The 23,085-nt window shown below is 50.3% G+C and overlaps 1 protein-coding gene and 1 long non-coding RNA gene across 2 annotated transcripts; one reads left to right on the top strand and one right to left on the bottom strand.

Annotated features, from left to right (window-relative positions):
• The first annotated feature begins 84 nt into the window (after positions 1-84).
• LOC135286987 (uncharacterized) lies at positions 85-6,277 on the top strand. The gene is made up of 3 exons (XR_010350923.1): positions 85-572; positions 1,994-2,090; positions 6,156-6,277. It is a non-coding gene; the product is annotated as an uncharacterized LOC135286987 (long non-coding RNA).
• CDS2 (CDP-diacylglycerol synthase 2) lies at positions 2,092-23,052 on the bottom strand. Its single transcript, XM_064400245.1, has 13 exons — positions 22,922-23,052; positions 15,766-15,908; positions 14,514-14,610; positions 13,724-13,821; positions 13,158-13,297; positions 12,729-12,787; positions 11,861-11,943; positions 10,541-10,628; positions 9,761-9,829; positions 8,966-9,118; positions 7,717-7,836; positions 6,419-6,522; positions 2,092-5,704 (listed from the first exon to the last, which is right to left on the bottom strand). The coding sequence occupies exons 1-13, from the start codon at positions 22,982-22,984 to the stop codon at positions 5,575-5,577; spliced, it is 1,347 nt and encodes a 448-aa protein (XP_064256315.1). The 5' UTR covers positions 22,985-23,052; the 3' UTR covers positions 2,092-5,574.
• Between the last annotated feature and the right edge of the window lie 33 nt (positions 23,053-23,085).

Genomic DNA, 23,085 nt, shown 5'->3' with positions numbered 1-23,085 from the left:
GCCCAGCCCGGGGCCCTGGGCACGGCCTGGCCGGGGCAGGGCTGGGGGTGAGCCCGGGGTGGGCTCCGGGCCCGTCCTGGGCACCGCCGGGCTCGGGGTTTGGCTGCTCCCCTTCTTGGGTGGTGGGCCCTTCGTGTGAGGAGTGAAGAGAAAATAATCTTGACTCCATATTTCAGAAGCCTGATTTATTATATTATGGTATATGTTATATTAAAATGATATATTAAAGCTGCACTAAAAGAATAGAGAGCAAAGGATCCATCAGAAGGCTGGAAAGGACAAAAAGGGAACGATAGCAAAAGCGACTCCGAGAGTCGGAGCCAGCTGATTGGGGTTGGCCGTTAATTAGGAACAACCAACAGAAACCTGTTGGTAACAGCGCCCAGAGCACCTCCACAGCCATCATACTGCTCATTGTTTTCGTTTCTTTCCTGAGGATTCTCAGCTGGAACAGAACAATCCCAGCAAAGGATTTTCCATAAATCATGGCCCAGCCATGGTGGCGGAGGCTCTGCAGCCAAAGGGGTGGAACGGGGCAGCTCTGGGAGGAAAGGACGAAAGGAAACCAGAGGGTGAGCACCACGGTGTTGGTGCCACTTATTTTGTTGTACCAACTTATTTTCATTTTGATTTTTAATTTTGATTTTTAAATTTTAGGTTTAATTTTTACTTTTCATTTCAAATTTAATTTTTAATTTTTACAGTTTTTTGGGTTTTTTTTTAAATTTTTCAATTTGACTTTTCCAGCTGCGGGAGCTGCCTGGGCTCCCACATTTTGCTCTTTTTGCCCAGCCTGGCTCTGGAGCAGCCCTTTCCCAGCCCTGTCACCGCAGGATGTCACGAGGCACAAACGGAAACTCTGCCTGAGCCCCGAGCTGCAGCTCGGCCACAGCCCCGAGCAAAACCCTGAATTTCTCCCCAAAATCCACCCGGAGCCTGCAGGACCTGCAACAGGCAACTCCCAGCCCCACAAAGTCGGTTTTTGTCCCAGCAGCAGCTCTCAGGGAGTGGGGGATCACTCTGGGGCTGCAGCAGGATTCCCTCTGCAAATCTGCTTTTTTCCAGGTCTAAAAATGCAGATTAAATTGGCACAGGATGGGGGAAAGCAGGGGAATCTGCATTTTCCAGAATATAGAACATTGCTGAACATTGCTGAATATTGGACATTGCTGAATACTGAACACTGCTGAATATTTAACGTTGTTGAATATTGAATATTGGTCAATATTGAACATTGCTGAATACTGAATATTGCTGAATACTGCTGAATACTGAATGTTGGTGAATTTTGAACATTGCTGAATACTGGACATTGCTGAACGCTGAATATTGCTGAATATTGAATGTTGGTGAATTTTGAACATTGGTGAATACTGAACACTGCTGAATATTGAATGTTGGTGAATTTTGAACATTGCTGAATACTGGACATTGCTGAACGCTGAATATTGCTGAATATTGAATGTTGGTGAATTTTGAACATTGGTGAATACTGAACACTGCTGAATATTGAATGTTGGTGAATTTTGAACATTGGTGAATACTGAACACTGCTGAATATTGAACACTGCTGAATACTGAATATTGCTGAATATTGCACACTGCTGAATATTGAACCTTGCTGAATATTGGACATTGCTAAATACTGAACACTACTGAATACTGAATATTGCTGAATATTGAACACTGCTGAATATTGAATATTGCTGAATATTGAACACTGCTGAATACTGAACGTTACTGAATATTGAATATTGCTGAATATCAAACACTGCTGAATAATGAACGTTACTGAGTATTGAATATTTCTGAATATTGAACTCTGAATATGGAATGTTGCTAAATACTGAACACTGCTGAATATTGAGCACTGCTGAACACTGAATATTCCTGAATATTGAACACTGCTGAATACTGAATGTTACTGAATATTGAACACTGCTGAATATTGAACACTGCTGAATATTTAATGTCGCTGAATATTTTTCTCCAGGCAATCCCTCAGGAAGGAGAGCACAGGGCAGGGAACAGGGAATGTGAATTTGGAAAGCCTGGAGCACGCCACGGCGCTGAATGAAACTCCCCCAGAGGTAATGGAATTTATATTTATTTAACAGTAACATACAGTATATAAATAGGGTAAATACTTTAAAATATACAATATTTCACATTCGAACATTCGGTCAAAGGAAGGCAACTCTACGTGTGCAGCTAGAACTGGAACCAAAAACAAAGCACAGAGAAAGAACAGCCAGGGCTGCAGAGCAGGGGCTGCACAGGAGCTCAGAGCTGCCACGGGGCTTTGGGGACAGAGCTGTCCCCAGGGGGGACACCCAGCCCTGCCCTGCCCCCAGCCAGGGCAGGGGGAGAGGGCAGGACCCCCCAGGCAGGCCTGGGGCTCCCTGCACACAGGGGACACAGGGACATTCCCTGGGAGGGGACAATCCCTGGAGGTGACATTCCCTGGGATGTGACATTCCCTGGAGGGTAACATTCCCTGGGATGTGACATTTCCTAGGATGTGACATTCCCTGGAGGTGACATTTCCTAGGATGTGACATTCCCTAGAGGGTCACATTCCCTGGGATGTGACATTCCCTGGAGTGTGACATTCCCTGGGATGGCAATTCCCTGGGATGTCACATTCCCTGGAAGGGGACAAAATTCCCACCCAGGTGTCCACAGCTGTGCCCCAAACCCAAAGCTCACCTGGGGGTGCCCGGTGTGCCACCCCTGTGGGCACTGCCACCTCTGGTGGCCCCAGAGCAGGCTGGGACCCTGCCAGGGGGGCTGTCCCCTCCTCCCAGCCCACACAAAGCCCAGCTCCTCTCCTGCTCTCAACCTTCTGTCCAGGCTGAGCTCCAGCCCTGCCTGGGTCACTCTGTCACCCAAACTCCCCAGGTTCAGCACCCCTGGGCACCAGAGACAGCCCAAGCCAGCACGGCAGCTTCCATCCTCCCCAGATTCCCCATCCAGGCTCAGACCAGACCTGCAGGACATTCCCTGCCCATGGCAAAGGAGGTGGGAGAAGATTTTAATCCCCCCTCCATCCCAAAGGCAGCTCCCAGCCCTGTGAGCTCAGCTGCACAACCTGCAACAACCCCAAATACAGCTGCCTTCCCTCCTCCTCCCTGCATCCACTGTTCCACCCTTTCATGGCTTTTAAAGGTGATTTTTCCATGCAGGAAAACCTTCCCAGACAGCTCTGCCCCTGAGGAGCAGCCCGGGTTTGGAGGGAAGGGCAGGAATAAAGCTGGTCAGGGAATTCTGATCAGGGAATTTCTGATCAGGGAATTTCTGATGAGGGAATGTCTGATCAGGAAATTTTCTAATCAGGGCATTGCCTGATCAGAGATTTTTGTGATCAGGGAATTAATTTCTGATCAGGAAATTTTCTCATCAGGACATTTCTGATCAGGACATTTCTCATCACAGAATGAATTTCTGACCAGGACATTTCTGATCAGGGAATTCAATTTCTGATCAGGGAATTCAATTTCTGACCAGGACATTTCTGACCAGGACATTTCTGCTCAGGACATTTCTGCTCAGGGAATTCAATTTCTGACCAGGACATTTCTGCTCAGGACATTTCTGACCAGGCAATTCATTCCTGACCAGGACATTTCTGAATTTCTGACAGGGCAGGCAGCCCAGGCAGAGCTGCTGCTCTCTCTCAGCTGCTCCCTGGAGCTGCTTTGCCCTCCAGTGCCCACAGCCAGCACTGACAGCCCTGCCCCAAAGCTGCAGCAAAGCTCTGCCCTGCTGCTCACAGCAGCAGAGGAACTAAAGGGTTAAAGCAGACGAGCAGGAGACTAAAAACCCACGGAGGGATTTCTCACTAAGGACAGAGCACAGCTTTGGGATATTTATCAACACTGTCACTTCTGCCTGGGAGCCACAGGCACGGGAGGGGTTTGGGCAAAGGGCAGGAGAATCCTGAGAGCCCCCGGGCACTGCCACATCAAACACAGCCCAAATATTGCCCCTGGGCAGGGCCAGGGGGAAGCACTCCCTTCTCCTCTGCAGTTTCTGTGTCTCGCAGTAAAATCTGCTCCATGGATAGAAAATAAACCTAATTCCAGCTGGAAGGGAGCAACCACAGGGGAAATCCACAACCAGGGGAATGCGTATGAGCAGCAAAGCCAGCCTGGACTGCTCAGGGCAGGGCTTTGCCAGCAGAAACAGAAAGCTCAGTGAGAGCAGAGCCTGCTCTGAGCCTGTCTCTCCACCCAACCCTGCCCAGGGAGCAGAGGCACAGCCACAGAGAGAGGCTGGCACCTGTGCTGTGATGTACACACACTCAGGCTGTGAAAAGCTCGGAATTTGGGGCGTTTTCAGGTGGTTTGTTCTCTGTTGGTGCCAAGCAGGTGCAGGGCTCACGTATGGCTGAAGGTTTGTGGCAGCAACCTCTTAAACTCCAATGTATTTCTGCAGGAGCTCTGCCCTGTCCCTCACTCCCCAGGTTAAAATAATGGAAAGTTTCTCTCTCCCGTGCACAAAGTATGGAAAGAAGGAAAATCAGAGTTCCCTTGTGTTTGCACGAGGTGTAAATGGGGAAATTTTCACTATCTGGTCACAAAAAAAAAAAAAAAAAAAGGAAAGTTTTACAATCTTCAGGGCTCTCGTTTTTAAATAATAAAAAAAAAGTATGACAAAATAAAGGAAAGTACTTCAATAAAACCTGCAGCTATAAAGTCCAAACTACTTCTGAAACTACTTCTGACAAGATTCAGTGACAGAAGCCTGCAGAGAAATGAACCCAGACTGAAATGCAACACAGACCTTGGTAAACTCAGCAGCACGACTTCTACAACTCAAGTAACAAACAGACATGATCCCTGAAAGAAAACAAAGCCCCAGCTGCAGCTGGAGCCCACCCAGCAAGGAAAGGGGCTGGAAACTGCTCCCCAGGCTCCTTCAAATATCCACGGTGGGCTTTGCAGCCCTGGAGAAATGAAGTGTGGTTTCTAAAGGTTATTTAATGGGGGAAACAAACCAAGGTGTGGAGGAGCTCCTCTCACCTGGCAGGAATTGCTTCAATGCTCTTTAAATCTCATTTACTGCCATTGGTTTTGGAGGAATCTGCAGCTCCCACATTCCCACCCACAGCTGCCACTTCCTGGGCTCCTTGCACCCAGCCTGCTCCTGGTTTGGCTGCTCACAGAAATCTGAATTTGCCCAGGAGGGAGGGAATGTGAGAGGCACTGCAGGAGCTGCAGGTGGGATGGGCTCAGCACAGGCTCCTCTGCCTGGTGCAAGGCAGGAGCTGCTGGGACAATTCAGCACCCCAGAGCTGCCACCCCGAGCAGCCCAGCAGGACAGCCACCCCCTCTGCTCCCCCCAACCCTCACCTCCTCCTCAGCTACAAACCCAAGATTTGCTCGTTTGAACCAAAGCTCTATAAATATATTATTTAGAAAAAAAAAATAATAAAATAAAATAAACCACGAATGCGAACATTTACCGAGAAAGGAAGAAAAGTTACAGTGAAATGAGGCCTTGTTATTGTCTTAAATCAGGGGGTGCCCTGGGGGAGGCCTGTGTGCTCTCAGTCCTGCTCCCACCTCCTGCCTATGCATCCTCCAGGCTGCCCAGCACTCCCCTGTCCACCAGGTGTGCTTTGAGGGTGTTGAAGATGTGCAGCTGCTGCTCCGGCCTCAGGGTCAGGAACTGCTGGATCAGTTTGCTCGGGTTGGGGCCCCTGGAACACAAAATGAGGGTCAGCAATTCCACCAGAATGGTCATTGCTGGGCTGTCCATGCCCCTGGGAGCCTGACAGAGAAATGTCTGAGAGAGATTCAAACCCTGTCAGCAAGAAAAGGGGAAATGTCTGACAGAAATTCAACCTGGGCAACAAGAAAAGGGGAAAAGTCTGAGAGAAATTCAAACCCTGTCAGCAAGAAAAGATGGAAAGTCTGACAGAAATTCAGGGCAGCAAGAAAAATTTAGTATCTGATAGAGATTCAAACCTGGGCAGCAAGCAAAGGTGAAATATCTGACAGAAATTCAACCCTGTCAGCAAGAAAAGGGGAAATATCTGACAGAGATTCAGGGCAGCAAGGAAAGTTTAATATCTTAGAGATTCAAACCTGGGCAGCGAGAAAAAGTGAAATATCTGAGAGAGATTCAAACCTGACTGCATTTTTTAACAGAACACAGGACCCTGTGAAGGGAAAGCTGCAGTGGAGGAAGTTCCACAATGGACACTCACCAGCAACCCAAAGAGACCAGAAATCCTCTAATAAAAAGGGGAAAAATAAAATAATAAAACCCTCCCAGGTTTTAGTGTTTTAAGCACAGGATTAATTACACCTGCCTGTATCATAACTGTCCATAAGAACAATGGGTTTCCTATAACAATAAAACAACAGGGAGGTGAATGAGCCCAGTGTGGTGGTGGGGTGCTCCTCTTTACCTGATGAAGCTGGCAATGTACACGTTGACAAAGGTGGCCATCAGGTACTGGCAGTCGAAGCGATCCATGATGCCCCCGTGGCCTGGGATGGTGTTGGCAAAGTCCTGGCAGGGCACAGGGGTGGCACTGAGCCCTTGGCAGCATCCCCACCCACACCACACTCACCCCCTGCCCCAGTTGCAAAGGCAGACCTAGAAATGTTTGGTTTAAATGTCTCCCTGCTTCTGGAAGTTTCTGCTTTATGGCTGAGGGGCAGTGAGGCTCAGCTCAGGGAAATGTTTGTGTGCTGCCACCCTGCCCTGCCTGGTGTGTGTGTGAAACCAGCCTGCAAGGCACCAAGGGTTTGAAACCTCAGCTTGCAACATTTCCTGCCCGGCTCCTCCTTCCTCTGCCTGCAGCACAGCAGGGTTTGGAATGTCACACTTCAAAATCCTGAGGTCTGCTCCTTTTTGGTTAAAAATCCCAGATCCTGCTGCAGCAAAGCTCCCTTCCCCTGGGGCTCTGGGACTGCCTCGAGGGGCAGCACCCACTTTGTGCCTCTCCCCAAAACCTCCAGGACCTCCCCAAAACCTCAGTGACCCTCCCAAAACCTCCAGGACCTCCCCAAAACCTCAGTGACCCTCCCAAAACCTCCAGGACCTCCTCAAAAACTCCAGAACCCTCCCAAAACCTCCAGGACCTCCCCAAAACCTCAGTGACCTTCCCAAAACCTGCATGCCCTTCCCAAAACCTCTGTGACCTCGCCAAAATTTCCAGGCCTTCCCAAAACCTTCGTGACCTCCCCAAAACCTCCAGAACCTCCCCAAAACCTCAATGCCCTTCCCAAACCCTCCTTGACTCTCTCAAAACCTTCGTGACCTCCCCAAAACCTCCAGGACCCCCACAAAACCTCCTTCACCTCACCAAAACCTCCATGACTCCCCTAAAACCTCCAGGACCCTCCCAAAACCTCAATGCTCTTCCCAAAACCTCCTTGATTCCCCCAAAACCTCCCTGACTCCTTCAAAACCTCAATGCTCTTCCCAAAACCTCCGTGACCTCCCCAAAACCTCCAGAACCTCCCCAAAACCTCCTTGACTCTCCCAAAACCTCCGTGACCCCATCAAAACCTCAATGCTCTCCCCAAAACCTTCGTGACCTCCCCAAAACCTCCATGACTCTCCCAAAACCTCTGTGAACCCCCCAAAACCTCAATGCCCTTCCCAAAACCTTCGTGCCCTCCCCAAAACCTCCGTGCCCTCTCCAAAACCTCCATCCTCTTCCCAAAACCTCCGTGCCCCCCAAGCCCCCGTGCCCACCTTGATCTTGAAGGCCCTCTTGAAGCCGCTGGCGAAGAAGCCGCCGAAGGGCCCGATGAGGGAGGCGAAGGTGGACAGGGCGATGCTGTGGATCTGGAAGGGGTACATCCTCACGGTCCTCTGCAGCACAAAGAGCACAGCAGCACCTCAGGGCCTGCCCCCTCCTCTGCCCCCGCGGGGCTTTCAGGGGGGGTCACAGCCCTGCAGATTTGGGATTATTCCTTTGGGATCTCACGGAATTTGCTCCTGCTTTGTTGTGAGCCAGAAGAACCCAGCCCTGCAGATTTGGGATTATTCCTTCGGGATCTCACGGAATTCATTCCCACTTTGTCGTGAGCCAGCAGAACCCAGCCCTGCAGATTTGGGATAATTCCTTTGGGATCTCACGGAATTCGCTCCCACTTTGTCATGAGCCAGAAAAACACAGCCCTGCAGATTTGGGATTATTCCTTTGGGATCTCATGGAATTCATTCCCACTTTGTCGTGAGCCAGAAAAACACAGCCCAGCAGATTTGGGATTATTCCTTAGGGATCTCAAGGAATTCATTCCCGCTTTGTCATGAGCCAGAAAAACACAGCCCAGCAGATTTGGGATTATTCCTTAGGGATCTCAAGGAATTCATTCCCACTTTGTCGTGAGCCATAAGAACCCAGCCCAGCAGATTTGGGATCATTCCTTTGGGATCTCACGGAATTCGCTCCCACTTTGTCATGAGCCAGAAAAACACAGCCCTGCAGATTTGGGATTATTCCTTTGGGATCTCATGGAATTCATTCCCACTTTGTCGTGAGCCAGAAAAACACAGCCCAGCAGATTTGGGATCATTCCTTTGGGATCTCACAGAATTTGCTCCTGCTTTGTTGTGAGCCAGAAGAACACAGCCCTGCAGATTTGGGATAATTCCTTCGGGATCTCACAGAATTCATTCCCACTTTGTCATGAGCCAGAAAAACACAGCCCTGCAGATTTGGGATTATTCCTTTGGGATCTCACGGAATTCATTCCCACTTTGTCATGAGCCAGAAAAACACAACCCTGCAGATTTGGGATTATTCCTTCGGGATCTGATGGAATTCATTCCCACTTTGTCATGAGCCAGAAAAACACAGCCCTGCAGATTTGGGATAATTCCTTTGGGATCTCACAGAATTCGCTCCCACTTTGTCGTGAGCCAGAAGAACCCAGCCCTGCTCTCCTCCCTGCTCCCACCCCATAAAAAAGAAACCAAGGGGCAGAGGAATCCCTACCCAGCCCAGCACGGAGTGCAGCAGCTCGGGCAGGTTGTACTCCTGCAGCTGGAAGAGCTCGGAGGGCTCGCAGTCCACCGTGAAGCTGTTGGTGTCGTTGTTGAACTCCACGGGGCAGGTGAAGCAGCGGTAGCCCGACATCACGTAGGACAGCTGCACAAAAAGGGGAAAAAAAGCAGGATTTGGGGTTGTTTCAGGGGTTTCTCCAGGGGGAAAGGCTATGCGAGGAGGGGGAAGAGCTCTTGTTGTGTTTGTGGGGTGCTCAGGTGAAGGGAGGGATGATGGATGTGACCCCGTGTGCTCAGAAAGGTAATTTAGTAATTTATGTATTATTTATTATGTATTATATAAAGAATGCTATGCTAAACTAGACTAAAATACAGAAAGGATACCTAGAGAAGGCTGAAAACTCTGGGTGCAAGAAAAGTTTAGTGTCTGACAGAAATTCAACCCTGGCATCAAAAAAAGGGGAAATATCTGCCAGAAATTCAGGGCTGCAAGAAAAGGTGAAATATCTCAGAAATTCAAACCCTGGCAGCAATAAAAGGTGAAATATCTGACAGAAATTTAGTCAAGAAGAGGGGAAATATCTGAGAGAAATTCATGGCTGCAAGAAAAGGGGAAATACCTGAGAAATTCAAACCATGGCAACAAGAAAAGGTGAAATATCTGAGAAATTCAAACCCTGTCAGCCAGAAAAGCTGAAATACCTGCCAGAGTCAAGGCTGAGTGCATTTTTACAAAAACACCCCAGGAAGGGAAGCCCAGGGGAGGAGCCCCACGATGGACACTCACCAGCAGCCCGAAGAGAACGGTGGAAAAAAATCCTCCAATGAAACCCTCCCAGGTCTTCTTTGGGGAGAGCTGCCAGAGAGCAGAGAAATAAAATCAACCAAAATTCAAATTATTGAGACATGTCTGCAGCCCTTCCTGAGGCACACAAAGGGAGTTGGGGCAGAGGGGGACCCCAGCACCCCAAAATGGTTCAGCCAGGGCTGGAGGGGATGCAGCTCTGACTCCAGCCCTGCCCCAGCCCCAGAGCAGCAGCAGGGCTCCCAGCCCCAAATCCCCATTTTTCCCCCCAGAAGCAGCAGCAGGGCTCCCAGCCCCAAATCCCATTTCCCCCAGAGCAGCAGCAGGGCTCCCAGCCCCAAATCCCATTTCCCTAGGAGCAGCAGCAGGGCTCCCTGCCCCAAATCCCCATTTCCCCCCAGAGCAGCAGCAGGGCTCCCAGCCCCAAATCCCCATTTCCCCCCAGGAGCAGCAGCAGGGCTCCCAGCCCCAAATCCCCATTTCCCCAGGAGCAGCAGCAGGGCTCCCAGCCCCAAATCCCATTTTTCCCCCCAGGAGCAGCAGCAGGGCTCCCAGCCCCAAATCCCCATTTTTTCCCCCAGGAGCAGCAGCAGGGCTCCCAGCCCCAAATCCCCATTTCCCCCAGAGCAGCAGCAGGGCTCCCAGCCCCAAATCCCCATTTTTCCCCCAGGAGCAGCAGCAGGGCTCCCAGCCCCAAATCCCATTTTTTCCCCCAGAGCAGCAGGGCTCCCAGCCCCAAATCCCATTTTCCCCCCAGCCCACCTTGATGAGCGGCGTGCGGCCGAAGAAGAAGCCGAACATGTAGGCCATGATGTCATTGCAGATGACACAGGAGATGGGCACGATGAACCTGCGGGCACAGCCGGGCTGACATCACTGAAAGCTCTTTGCACATCTCAATTAAACTAAGGTTTTTTCATGTTTTAATGATTTATACATTATTTTAATAAAAATATGTCGATATTTTTATTTTTCGTATTTATCGAAAATATCCGTGCTCTCCAGAAAGTCTGTATTTTAAATTGTTTTAATGTTTTTAATATTGAAATTGATTCAAATGTACTTAATAAGTAATAGAAATAAATACTTTAATACTTTAATATATACTTTAATAAGTAATATAAATAAATATAATATTGAAATTAATTTAAATGTACTATTAAATATTTTAATAATTGAGAAAAATCAATAAAAATTAGAATGTTTTAAATAAATATGAAATTAAAATTATTTATTCTGTATTTTGAAATTAAGTACTGATTGAAGATATAGGATATAAATTAGTCTATATTTTTAAACTAAGTACTGATTGAAGTTACAGAATATAGATTATTTATTCTATATTTTTAAGTTTAAATAATTAATAGATTATTTATTATTTCTTATAATAGAGATTATTTATTCTATATTTTAAAATTAAATAATTAATAGAGATTAATTATTCTACATTTTAAATTAAGCACTGACTGAAGTTACAGAATAGACATTATTTATTCTATATTTTTAAATTAAGCTCTGATTGAAATTATAGAATAGAGATGACACTGTTGAGACAGAGATTGAAGCAGGAGTAAGTTTTGACAAGTTTTAAAATATGGTTTTGGAAAAAGATGAAGTGTTTTGGAGAATCAGAATTGTGAAAGATGCATTGTGATATGAATATGTAGAATAAAAATATAAGTGATTAGTGATAGAAGTAATTGTAGTATTTAGTAATAAAAGTTAATAGATCAAAAAATTGTATTGATTAAAAAATAGATTACATTTATTAGTGATAGAGTAAAAATATTTAAATCAATAATTGTGTTAATAAATTAATTTATAAATTAATTCATAACAAGTAATTAACATCCTTATTATTGTTATTTTAATTAATTAAAATAATTATTTATTTAAAATTTTTACTAATTTAACACATATAATTCATTATATGATTAAATATTTAATTGTCTTACTATTGATATTAACAAATTTTGTTACTTTATTATTTATTAATTTACTGATTATTAATAACTCGTTAATAATTCGGATTTAATTAGCACACACCAGGGATGCTGCTCCAGCTGCACAGGCAGGACTCACCAGATCATTCCTTCGAAGAGGTTGTGGATGATCAGGTGGGACTGGGTGACCACGATCAGCAGCGTCACGTGGGTCCAGCCAAACTGCAACAGAGCTCATTAATTCATTAATTAGCTGTTTGTTCATTAGGCAAACTGCAAGAGAGCCCCCCCAGAGCTCATTAATTATGTTTGTTAATTAGCCAGGTGACCACGATCAGCAGCGTCACGTGGGTCCAGCCAAACTGCAAGAGAGCCCCCCCCCCCAGAGCTCATTAATTTATTAATTATCTGTTTGTTAATTAGCCGGGTGACCACGATCAGCAGCGTCACGTGGGTCCAGCCAAACTGCAACAGAGCCCCCCCCCCAGAGCTCATTAATTTATTAATTATCTGTTTGTTAATTAGTCAAACCTCACGAGAGGACAGCGCCTCCTCAGGACCCCGCCCACAGCTCATTTGTTTATTTATTATTTGTTAATTAGTCAGAAAACCCTGAATTTAACCCCACCAAAACCTGAATTTCAGCTCACCAAAACCTGAATTTTTAACCCCACCAGGCCCTGAATCCAACCTCACCAAAACATGAATTTTCCTCCCAGCAGCTTAACCTCACGAAAACCTGAATCTAACCTTGCTAGAACCTGAATTTAACCTCCCAAAACCTGAATTTAACCGCATTAAAACCTGAATTTAACCTCGCCAAAACATGAATTTTCCTCCCAGCAGCCCCCGAATTTAACCTTGCTAAAACCTGAATTTCAGCTCACCAAAACCTGAATTTCAGCTCACCAAAACGTGAATTTGACCTCACCAAAACCTGAATTTCAGCTCACCAAAACGTGAATTTCAGCTCACCAAAACCAGATTTCCCCCCAAGCTGCACTCACCATGTAGAACTGCAGGCGGTAGTGCTTCTTCACCAGGCTGAGCACAAACATGCAGAACCCTGAGGGACACACGAGCACAGTCAGAGCTGCCCACAGACCCTGCTGCTCTACTTTATCATAATTATTAAATTTTATTGTATTTTATTATCATTTTATTTGGGCTAAAGGAGCCCTGCCAGGTGTGCCCAGGTGTTCGCCCAGCCCAGGTGTGCCCACTGCCAGATGCTCACCCTGCCCAGGTGCCTGCCCAGGTGTGCCCAGCCCAGGTGTGCCCAGCCCAGGTGTGCCTAGGTGTCCACCCAGCCCAGGTGTGCCCAGGTGCCTACCCAGCCCAGGTGTGCCCACCTGTCAGGTGCCCACACAGCCCAGGTGCCCACCCAGCCCAGGTGTGCCCACTGCCAGGTGCCCATCCCAGCCAGCTGTGCCCACCTGTCAGGTAGAGGGCGAAGGAGATGAAGCGATGGTATTTGCTGAGGATCCGCAGCGGCTCCTCCCTCTGCACCAGCGTGAAGAAATAATCTGTCACTGTCTCCCCGTAGAAGAAATAATTCACACACAGCAGGAAGTACCTGGGCAGGGGGAAATAATTTAATTTATACACAGGTGGGGGAAATAATTCACACACAGATGGAAGTACCTGGACAGGGGCAATAATTTAATTTACACACAGCTGGGGCAGGTAACTCACACACAGCAGGAAGTACCTGGGGAAGGGGGAAATAATTTAATTTACACACAGATGGGGGAAATAATTCACACACAGTTGGAGCAAATAATTCACACACAGCTGGAAGTACCTGGGCAGCTGAGTGCCCAGGTGGGTGCCCAGGTGAGAGCCCAGGTGAGAGCCCAGGTGAATGAGTAGCCAGGTGAGTGAGTGCCCAGGTGAGTGCCCAGGTGGGTGCCCAGGTGGGTGCCCAGGTGAGAGCCCAGGTGAATGAGTAGCCAGGTGAGTGAGTGCCCAGGTGGGTGCCCAGGTGGGTGCCCTCACTCACCAGCTGAGGGTCCTGAACCAGGGCAGGTCGTAGGAGTGGTACACGTTGTAGCCGATGGTGATGATCTCGTGGAAGCATTTGATCTGCACACACATCACCTGCACAGGAAGGACAGGCAGGCATGAACCCCCTGGTGCAACACCCTGCCCTCCAGGAGGGAGGAGCGGGCACCTGCAGAGCCCAGCCCCTCCTGGCACCTGCAGACCCCCAGCTCCTCCTGGCACCTGCAGAGCCCAGCCCCTCCTGGCACCTGCAGAGCCCCAGCTCCTCCTGGCACCTGCAGAGCCCAGCCCCTCCTGGCACCTGCAGACCCCAGCCCCTCCAGCAGCTGCCACCAGCCCTGCAGGAGCCTCCCAATCCCACCTGGTGTCATTTTTCCCTCCCAATCCAACCTGGGAATCTCAAGCTGTCATTCTTCCCTCCCAGTCCCACCTGGGATGCTCAGGATGGCATTTTCCCCTCCCAATCCCACTTTTCCCTCCCAATCCCACCTGGATGTTGTTTCTACCTCCCAATCCCACCTGGATGTTGTTTTTCCCTCCCAATCCCACCTGGATGCTGTTTTCCCCTCCCAATCCCACTTTTCCCTCCCAATCCCACCTGGATGCTGTTTTTCCCTCCCCTCTCCTCTGCACACACACCCTTGGGTGAGTTCCACACCCTGAGCAGATTTTCCCCCCAGGTTTCCTCCATGGCAGAGGAATCCAGGATCTCAGACCACGGGGCCCTGAGCCCCGCAGGGACCTCCCCCACTGCAGGGAGGGTCAGCACCCCTCCCTGGAGCACTCACTATTGTCATCAGGACCATGGGGCCCAGGTAGATGATGATGAAGAAGAAGGTGATCATGGCCAGCGTGAGGATGCCTCTCACCCACCAGTTCTTCCATCTGGGCCACAGAGAAGGAAAACATCAGAGAAAGGCAAGGCAGAGCACAGCAGCCAAACCAACTCTGCTCTCTGTGCCACAGGCAGGAAAGCGAGCCCTGACACCCCAAATTTCCCCTCAGTGCTGCAGAGACCTCGATGTGCTGAGAGATAAAGGCCTGGCTGCAGCAGCTGCACCTCAGCCTCACTGAGCACCAGCCAGGGCTCTGAGAGGGGCCAGGGCAGCCCTGCTCCTGCTCTGCAGCTTTGCCACCCTTGGACAGGGTGAATTCCCACGGAATGGGGAGAATTCCCCCTCTTCACAGGCTCTGCAGGGGCAGAGATGGCCCCTGGCTGCTGCACCCTCCTGCTTTCCTGCCTCTGCCACCCCCAGAGCACACTCAGGGAGGTGCCACCTCCTTCTGAGACACAAACATTTCCTCCTGTGACACAAACATTTCCTCCCGTGACACAAACATTTCCTCCCAGGCAGAGTGTGGAGAGCATCCCCAGCTTGTTCCCACATCCTGGCCTTACTGTGCAAGAACTCCTGCAGAACTCAGCATTATCAGAGTTGCAGCAGGGGCTGAACCCCCCAGGAGCTCTGAGGCTCTGCCCCAGCAGGCCTGGAGCTGCTCTGTCCCCTCCCTTCCCACCCAAATCCTGTCCCCTCCCTTCCCACCCAAGCAGCACCCCTGGGTTTTACACCCCAAAGTGCAAAGCAGGAATTCCTGGGCCCAGCAGGATCAGCAGCTTCCCAAAGTGCTCTGAGGGAAAAGAAAAAGGGAAAAAAAAAGAAAGAAAGGGAAAGAGAACTTGTGCTTTCCTCACTCCCAGTCCTGGCCAAGAGGGGATGGAAGGAAAGCTCCAGGAATGAGGAATCTGAGGGTGGGACTGAGCTGGGGGTGGAGAGAGAGAGGGGATGGGGAGAGAGAGGGGATGGGGAGAGGGGATGGAGAGAGGTGGGGTGGGACAGAGGCTGCTCTTCCAGCAGCCCCAGGATGGACAGAGCCCTGCTCAGGGAGTGATGGACAGGATGGATGGACAGATGATGGACAGGATGGATGGACAGGATGGACAGGATGGATGGACAGAGCCCCCTCAGGGAGTGATGGACAGGATGGACGGACAGGATGGACAGGATGGACGGACAGAGCCCCCTCAGGGAGTGTTTTTACCTCGAGGACAGGTTGGACAGGGCCCTGTTCAGCACCTCTGGGGTGTCATCTGAGGTGGGCACTGGGGAGGACCCCCCGAACTCAGACTTGCTCTCGCTGTCTGACGCTGTCTCTCCATCCAGCCTGCTCTCAGACTCCGACTCCTGCAGCACACACAGAGCCCAGCAGCTTTAGCAGCCACCCTGGGCTGCCTCCAACACCCCCCAGCACTCTGCTTCTGCACCAGGAGGGACAAGAAGGAAACATGCTGGCTGTCACCGGGGTGAGAACCACCCTGAGGCGTTTCAGGGCCATCCAGGAGGGCTCTGCTGGTCCCTCAGCAGCAGGCACAGCACAGGGCCTGCTCCCCTGCACAGCACAGATGCCTCCAGGCTGATTCATGACCCCTCCAAGTGCTCCAGGGCTTGTCAACAGGAAATTTTACAAGGTCCCAATCCCCAGGCAGGTCCCAGAGAATGCAGCACTGCCCAAATTAGCCAGGAAAAGCCTCCAAGCAGGCAGGCTCACGGCTTGCAGACAGCCTTGTCAAGTGCTGGCTGCTTGAGGACACTAAAAATAGCACTGAGCCCATCCCCAGGCAGCTGGGGAGGAAAAGCCTGGCTTATCACCTGGCTTATCACCCTGGCCCAGGCATCCCTGAGGCCAGCAGGAAGCCCAGGGGCTGAGGAGGGACACCAGGGACACGCAGGGACACAGAGGGACACACTGCTGTGCTTCCCTGCCCCTGGACTGCTCCACACCCAGCCCTGAGCAAAGTCCTGTGCCTGGGGCTGAACAAACCAGGGCTGGGAAGGGGATTTAGGGCAGTCCTGGCTCTTCCCAGCAGGACTTTTCCCTCTGACCCAGCCCCGGAGCAGAGACAAGCCCAGAGCTCCACAGCCTGCCCCTGATTTCAGCTCCATCCTGCTCCTGGAAGGAAGGGAGGAAGGAAAAGCCACTCCCTGGGGAGCATCCAGCAAGGCAGAGTCCATGCCCTTGGCCCCTGAAAAGTGACTCTGCCAGCAGGAAAAGCACAGGGGGAGCTGAGCTGACACATGCTGGCTGCAGGGGATGAAGGCTCCTTCTTTGCAGAGCTCCAGAACAACCAAATCTGCTGCCTGCAGCTCAGAAAGGCTGGAGCTGCTCCCGTATTTGAAGCAGGAAAAGCTAATTATCCCCCCTGGAATAATTAATAAATTAATTTAACAAAGCTGGGACGTGTCAGTGGCTGCAGGCCAGGTCTGAAATCAGACAAGGACAGGGAGGCAGCCAAAAATACCTGGGTGATGGCAGAGATGATTGCCAGGGATGAGCAGAGCTCCAGGCAGCACCCAGTGTCACCCAGTGTCACCCAGTGCCACCCAGTGTCACCCAGTGTCACCCAGTGTCACCTCCTCCTCTCCATCCATCACTGGGAATGGAGGGTTTGGGTTTTTTAAATGACCCAGAAAACCCATTTGGACCTGAGATTTCGTGCAGAGCTCCAGCCAGCAGCACCCAGTGTCACCCAGTGTCACCCAGTGTCACCCAGTGCCACCTCCTCCTCTCCTGTCACATCCTGGTCCCTGGCACACCCTGGTCCCTCCCCAGATCCCCCTGAACCCCTGAGATTTTATAGCTCATTGTGCCACACACAGCCTAGCACTGGGTAATTGACACTATTTTTGTACCTTTTATGCAAATTGCCCCCATCAGCCTCCAAATCCTCAGCTGAGTGGGTGCTAAATAACTCATTTATTATATAAACTATATTATATATATCTATAAATATATATTATCAATTTATACAAATGTATATACAGATATAATATATTTGTATCTAAAGTATAGATCAATAAATATTAAATATATATTATATAAATATATACATGCAAATACATGTAAATAAATAGAAATATTTATTTATATATATATAAATATATATATGCAAATACATGTAAATAAATAGAAATATTTATTTTTATATATATATAAATATATTTTTTTTTTTAATATAAAATTCTATGTAAATGAAACCCACAGCTCTGAGCAACGTTTGCCAGCAGATATTTCACCCCCTGAAGGAAAGACACCCAGGAAACTGAGTTGGTTGGAGCTCTCTTTAACCAGCTCCACTCCAGGAGGTGGGGACACATTTCTGCTCACCCTGAGCTGGTTTTATCCCACGAACATCCCAGTTGCCATGGAAACGGGGCTGCTCTGTCCCTGCCCAAACCCCCGTGCCCAGCAGGGCTGGCAGGTGAGCCACCCCAGAAATGCCATTTTTCAGGAGCTCTCCTGGGAGCCAGGCTCTGCTTGACTTCGATTTCCTGCCCGCTTTAACAAAAAGCTGTGAATAAATGCTGGGTTTTCCAGGAAAATGCAGGAAAACCCCTGGATTTCCACACAGGGATCAGGAGCTCCCCGAGCAGAGCAAGCAGGTGCTGCCTCACTCCCTCACACAGAGCAGTTCTAACAAAAATAAAACCATTTTAAACCAAGCCAGCATCTCCGGGGCAGAGCAGCACAAAGTGAAACCAGCCCGAGCTCTGCCAGAGCACAGAGGTGGCACGGAGCCCAGAGCTGCTCCGTGCTGCTCCCAGCTCCCCTGGCAGCACAGAACCTTCCAGAAGCCTGCAGGGCTGCTCCTGTCCCAGCAAACACGCTGCCAGGGTGGCCAGCAGCATGGCACGTCCCCTCCCTGCCACACTCCTGCGCTGCCACCATCACATCTGCTGAAAAATCAACATTTCTCCTCCTGGGAAGCCTCGGAGAAAAAGGAAAAATAATTTATCTCCTTGCTTCTCCTGTGTTTGGTGCTCTGGAATGTGGAGATGGCTCCATTGGGTTCATCTAAATTGTTTTAATTTAATGACCAATCACAGCCAGGCTGTGTCAAGGCTCTGGAAAGAGTCAGGAGATTTATTTTTGTATTTTTAGCCTCCTGTCTGTGTCCTTTCTGTATTGTTTAGTATAGAGTTCTTTATGTAATATAGTAATATAAAATAATAATATATAATATAGTAATATAAAATAATAATCTATAATATAGTAATGTAAAATAATAATCTATAATATAGTCATATAAAATAATAATATATAATATAGTGATATAAAATAATAATATCTAATATAAAATAATAATATATAATATAGTGATATAAAATAATAATATATAATGTAGTGGTGTAAAATAATAATATATAATATAGTCATATAAAATAATAATATATTATATAGTAATATAAAATAATAATATAGTGATATAGAATAATAATATATAATATAGTGATATAAAGTAATATATAATATAGTGATGTAAAATAATAATGTATAATATAGTAATATAAAATAATAATATGTAATATAGAAATATGAAATAATAGTATGTAATATAGTAATATAAAGTAATAATATATAATATAGTAATGTAAAATAATAATATATAATATAGTGATATAGAATAATAATATATAATACAGTAATATAGAATAATAATATATAATATAGTAATAAAAATAATAAATCAGCCTTCTGAGAACAGGGAGTCAGAGTCATTTTTGGGGGTCTCTGAAAATATCACAGCCAGGCTTCTCCAGCACCAAAACCAAAACTGCACCTCCCTGAGCTGCACCTGGCAAGTTTGGGGAATTCTCTGCTGCTCCTGGAAATTTTGGGGAATTGTGCAGGATTGCACTCTGACCTTCCTTAGGGACACAGGATTGCACTGTGACCTCCTTTAGGGACACAGGATTGCACTGTGACCTTTTTTAGGGACACAAGATTGTCCCCTGCCCTCCTTTAGAGACACAGAATTGCACTGTGACCTCCTTTAGGGACACAGGATTGCACTGTGACCTCCTTTAAGGTCACAGAATTGCACTGTGACCTTTTTTAGGGACACAGGATTGTCCCCTGCCCTCCTTTAGGGACACAGGACTGTCCCCTGCCCTCCTTTAGGGACACAGAATTGTCCCCTGACCTTTTTTAGGGACACAGGATTGTCCCCTGCCCTCCTTTAGTGACACAGGATTGCACTGTGACCTCCTTTAGGGACACAGGATTGTCCCCTGCCCTCCTTTAGGGACACAGGACTGTCCCCTACCCTCCTTTAGGGACACAGGACTGTCCCCTGACCTCCTTTAGGGGCACAGGACTGTCCCCTGACCTTTTTTAGGGACACAGGATTGCACTGTGACCTTTTTTAGGGACACAGGATTGTCCCCTGCCCCCCTTTAGGGACACAGGACTGTCCCCTGCCCTCCTTTAGGGACACAGGACTGTCCCCTGCCCTCCTTTAGGGACACAGGATTGTCCCCTGCCCCCCTTTAGGGACACAGGACTGTCCCCTGCCCTCCTTTAGGGACACAGGATTGTCCCCTGCCCCCCTTTAGGGACACAGGACTGTCCCCTGCCCTCCTTTAGAGACACAGAATTGCACTGTGACCTCCTTTAGGGACACAGGATTGCACTGTGACCTCCTTTAAGGTCACAGAATTGCACTGTGACCTTTTTTAGGGACACAGGATTGTCCCCTGCCCTCCTTTAGGGACACAGGACTGTCCCCTGCCCTCCTTTAGGGACACAGGACTGTCCCCTGCCCCCCTTTAGGGACACAGGACTGTCCCTGCCCCCCTTTAGGGGCACAGGACTGTCCCCTGCCCTCCTTTAGGGGCAGCTGAAGCCAATCCCAGCGTGGCCCAGCCCGTCTGTGCTGCAGCAGCCCTGCCAGTCCTCCAAGTCCCACCACAAAGAAATGGAATACAAAACTCCCTGAAGGTTTTCTGCTGCCCAGCAAATCCCAGCTGAGGGGAACACACCTCAGGGGCTCTCAGAGCTCCTTCCCCAGTGGCACAGAGCTCCAGAGCCACCCCAGGGTGACAAATTCCCAGCTCTTCTGTCCCTGAGCACACCAGCACCACGAGGTTCCCCCAAACCTGCCCACAGAGCCTCCAGCAGGTGTTTAACTGGCATCAACATCGCCCTAAAATCACATTAAAATTGCATTCGAATTGCAGCAGAGCTCTGCCTGATGATTTGTGCTGCTCAGGGCTGCAGCCCTGTGCACTAATGGAGAAAACATCAATTAGCTGCTGCTGGGGGCTGATGCAGCAGTCCCAGCACAGCCAGAACTGCTCCTCCCTGCAGCTCCTGCTTCCTGTCACAGCCTGCAAATGTCATTCAGCGAGCTCCCCTGGCCGTTCATCCCTCCTGGTCCCCTCCTCTTCGGGGAGGAGCAGCAGCAGAGGTGACAAAGGTGACAAATGACTCACGAGCAGCCCTGAGCCTCCAGGCAGGGCTGAGGGATGGCACGGGGAAATGAGCCAGCTTTGCTGCCCGTGCCTCTCCTGCCAGGAGAATGAAACTTTTCCCTTGGCACAAAGGCAATGCCAACCCTCACCAAACCAGGCAACTCCCTGGGATGGCTTGGGAGGCACCAAACCCTTCCCTAAGGGAGCCTGAGGGGTTTGGGACCCCCAGCTCCTGCCCCAGGGATCATTCAGGAGGCACCAAACCCTTCCCTAAGGGAGCCTGAGGGGTTTGGGACCCCCAGCTCCTGCCCCAGGGATCATTCAGGAGGCACCAAACCCTTCCCTGAGGGAAGCTTTGGAACCCCCCCATCATTCCCTAGGGATGATTCAGGAGGTCCCAAACCCATCCCTAAGGTTTGGAACCCCCCCCCGTCATTCCCTAGGGATGATTCAGGAGGTCCCAAACTCTCCCCTAAAGGCACGTTTAGAACATCCCTGCTAGTCCTTAGAGATGATTTAGGAGGTCCCAAACCCTTCCTAAAGGCAGGTTTGGACCCCTCTGTCATTCCCTGGGGATGGTTTAGGGGTCCCAAGCCAGGTCTGTAACACCCCCATTGCTCCCTGAGGATGGTTTAGGGGTCCCAAGGCAGGTTTGAACCCACCTGTCACTCTCTGGGGATGGTTTAAGGTTCCCTAAGGGCAGGTTTGAACCCCCCGTCACTCCCTGGGGATGGTTAGGGGGTCCCAAGGCAGGTTTGTAACCCCCATCACTCCCTGGGGATAGTTTAGGGGGTCCCACGGCAGGTCTGGACTCCCCATCATTCCCTCAGGATGGTTTAGGGGATCCCTTAGGGCAGGTTTGGACCCCCCCACCACTCCCTGAGGATGGTTTAGGGTGTCCCAAGGCAGTCTGAACCCCCCTGTCATTCCCTAGGGATGGTTTAGGGTTCCCTAAGGGCAGCTTTGTAACCTCCATCACTGCCTGGGGATGATTTAGGGGTCCCTAAAGGCAGGTTTGAACCCCCCCATCACTCCCTGGGGATAATTTAGGGGGTCCCAAGGCAGTCTGTAACCCCCCCGATCACTCCCTGGGGATGGTTAGGGGGTCCCAAGGCAGGTTTGGACACCCCCATCACGGCCTGAGGATGATTTAGGGGGTCCCAAGGCAGTCTGAACCCCCCTGATCACTCCCTGGGGATGGTTCAGGGGGTCCCAAGGCAGGTCTGGACTCCCCATCATTCCTTCAGGATGGTTTAAGGTTCCCTAAGGGCAGGTTTGGACCCCCCCATCACTCCCTGGGGATGGTTCAGGGGTCCCAAGGCAGTCTGAACCCCCCTGATCACTCCCTGGGGATGGTTCAGGGGGTCCCAAGGCAGGTTTGGACCCCCCCATCACTGCCTGGGGATAATTTAGGGTATCCCAAGGCGGTCTGTAACGCCCCCATCACTCCCTCAGGATGGTACAGGCGGTCCCAAAGCAGATTTGTTGCCCCCCCATCACTGCCTGGGGATGGTTCAGGGGGTCCCAAGCCAGGTCTGTAACCCCCCCGATCACTCCCTCAGGATGGTTCAGGGGTCCCAAGGCAGTCTGGACCCCCCCATCACTCCCTGGGGATGGTTCAGGGGGTCCCAAGGCGGTCTGGACGCCCCGGGCCGGCCTGGCGGGCACCGCGCCGTTCCCCGGAGCCATCCCCACATCCCACTCCACGCCCAGCCCTCCTCGCCCCGGGGCCGCTCCTCCGAACACCCCCGGGGGCTGCACCCGCTGCCCCGGGGCGCACAAACCGAGCGCGGCCCGAGCGCCCCTCGCTCCCCGGCCCCGGGCCCTCACAGCGGCCTCGCCGCGGGCCGCCGGCACCCCGCGCCGCGCAGGCCCGGCGCCGCCCGGCTCCCCCCGGCACCCCCGGTGCCCCTCGCCCCCTGACGCCCCCCGGGGCCGCTCCTTGCCTTGTCCTGGGGGTCGCGGGCCCCGCCGGGGCCGCGCCCGGCCCTCAGCCGCGCCTCGCTCATGCCGGACCCGCGCCCGCCGCGCCGCGCCGCCAGGGGGCGACACCGCTCCGCCAGCGCCGCCGATAGAGCGGGGGGCGGGGCTGGAGAGAGGGGGTGTGGCC

The sequence above is a fragment of the Passer domesticus genome, chromosome 28 (genome assembly GCF_036417665.1).
Source record: "Passer domesticus isolate bPasDom1 chromosome 28, bPasDom1.hap1, whole genome shotgun sequence".
In the NCBI taxonomy this organism is placed as follows: domain Eukaryota; kingdom Metazoa; phylum Chordata; class Aves; order Passeriformes; family Passeridae; genus Passer; species Passer domesticus.
Note: the sequence above shows the minus strand (reverse complement) of the source record. Positions and strands in the feature narration are given on the sequence as shown.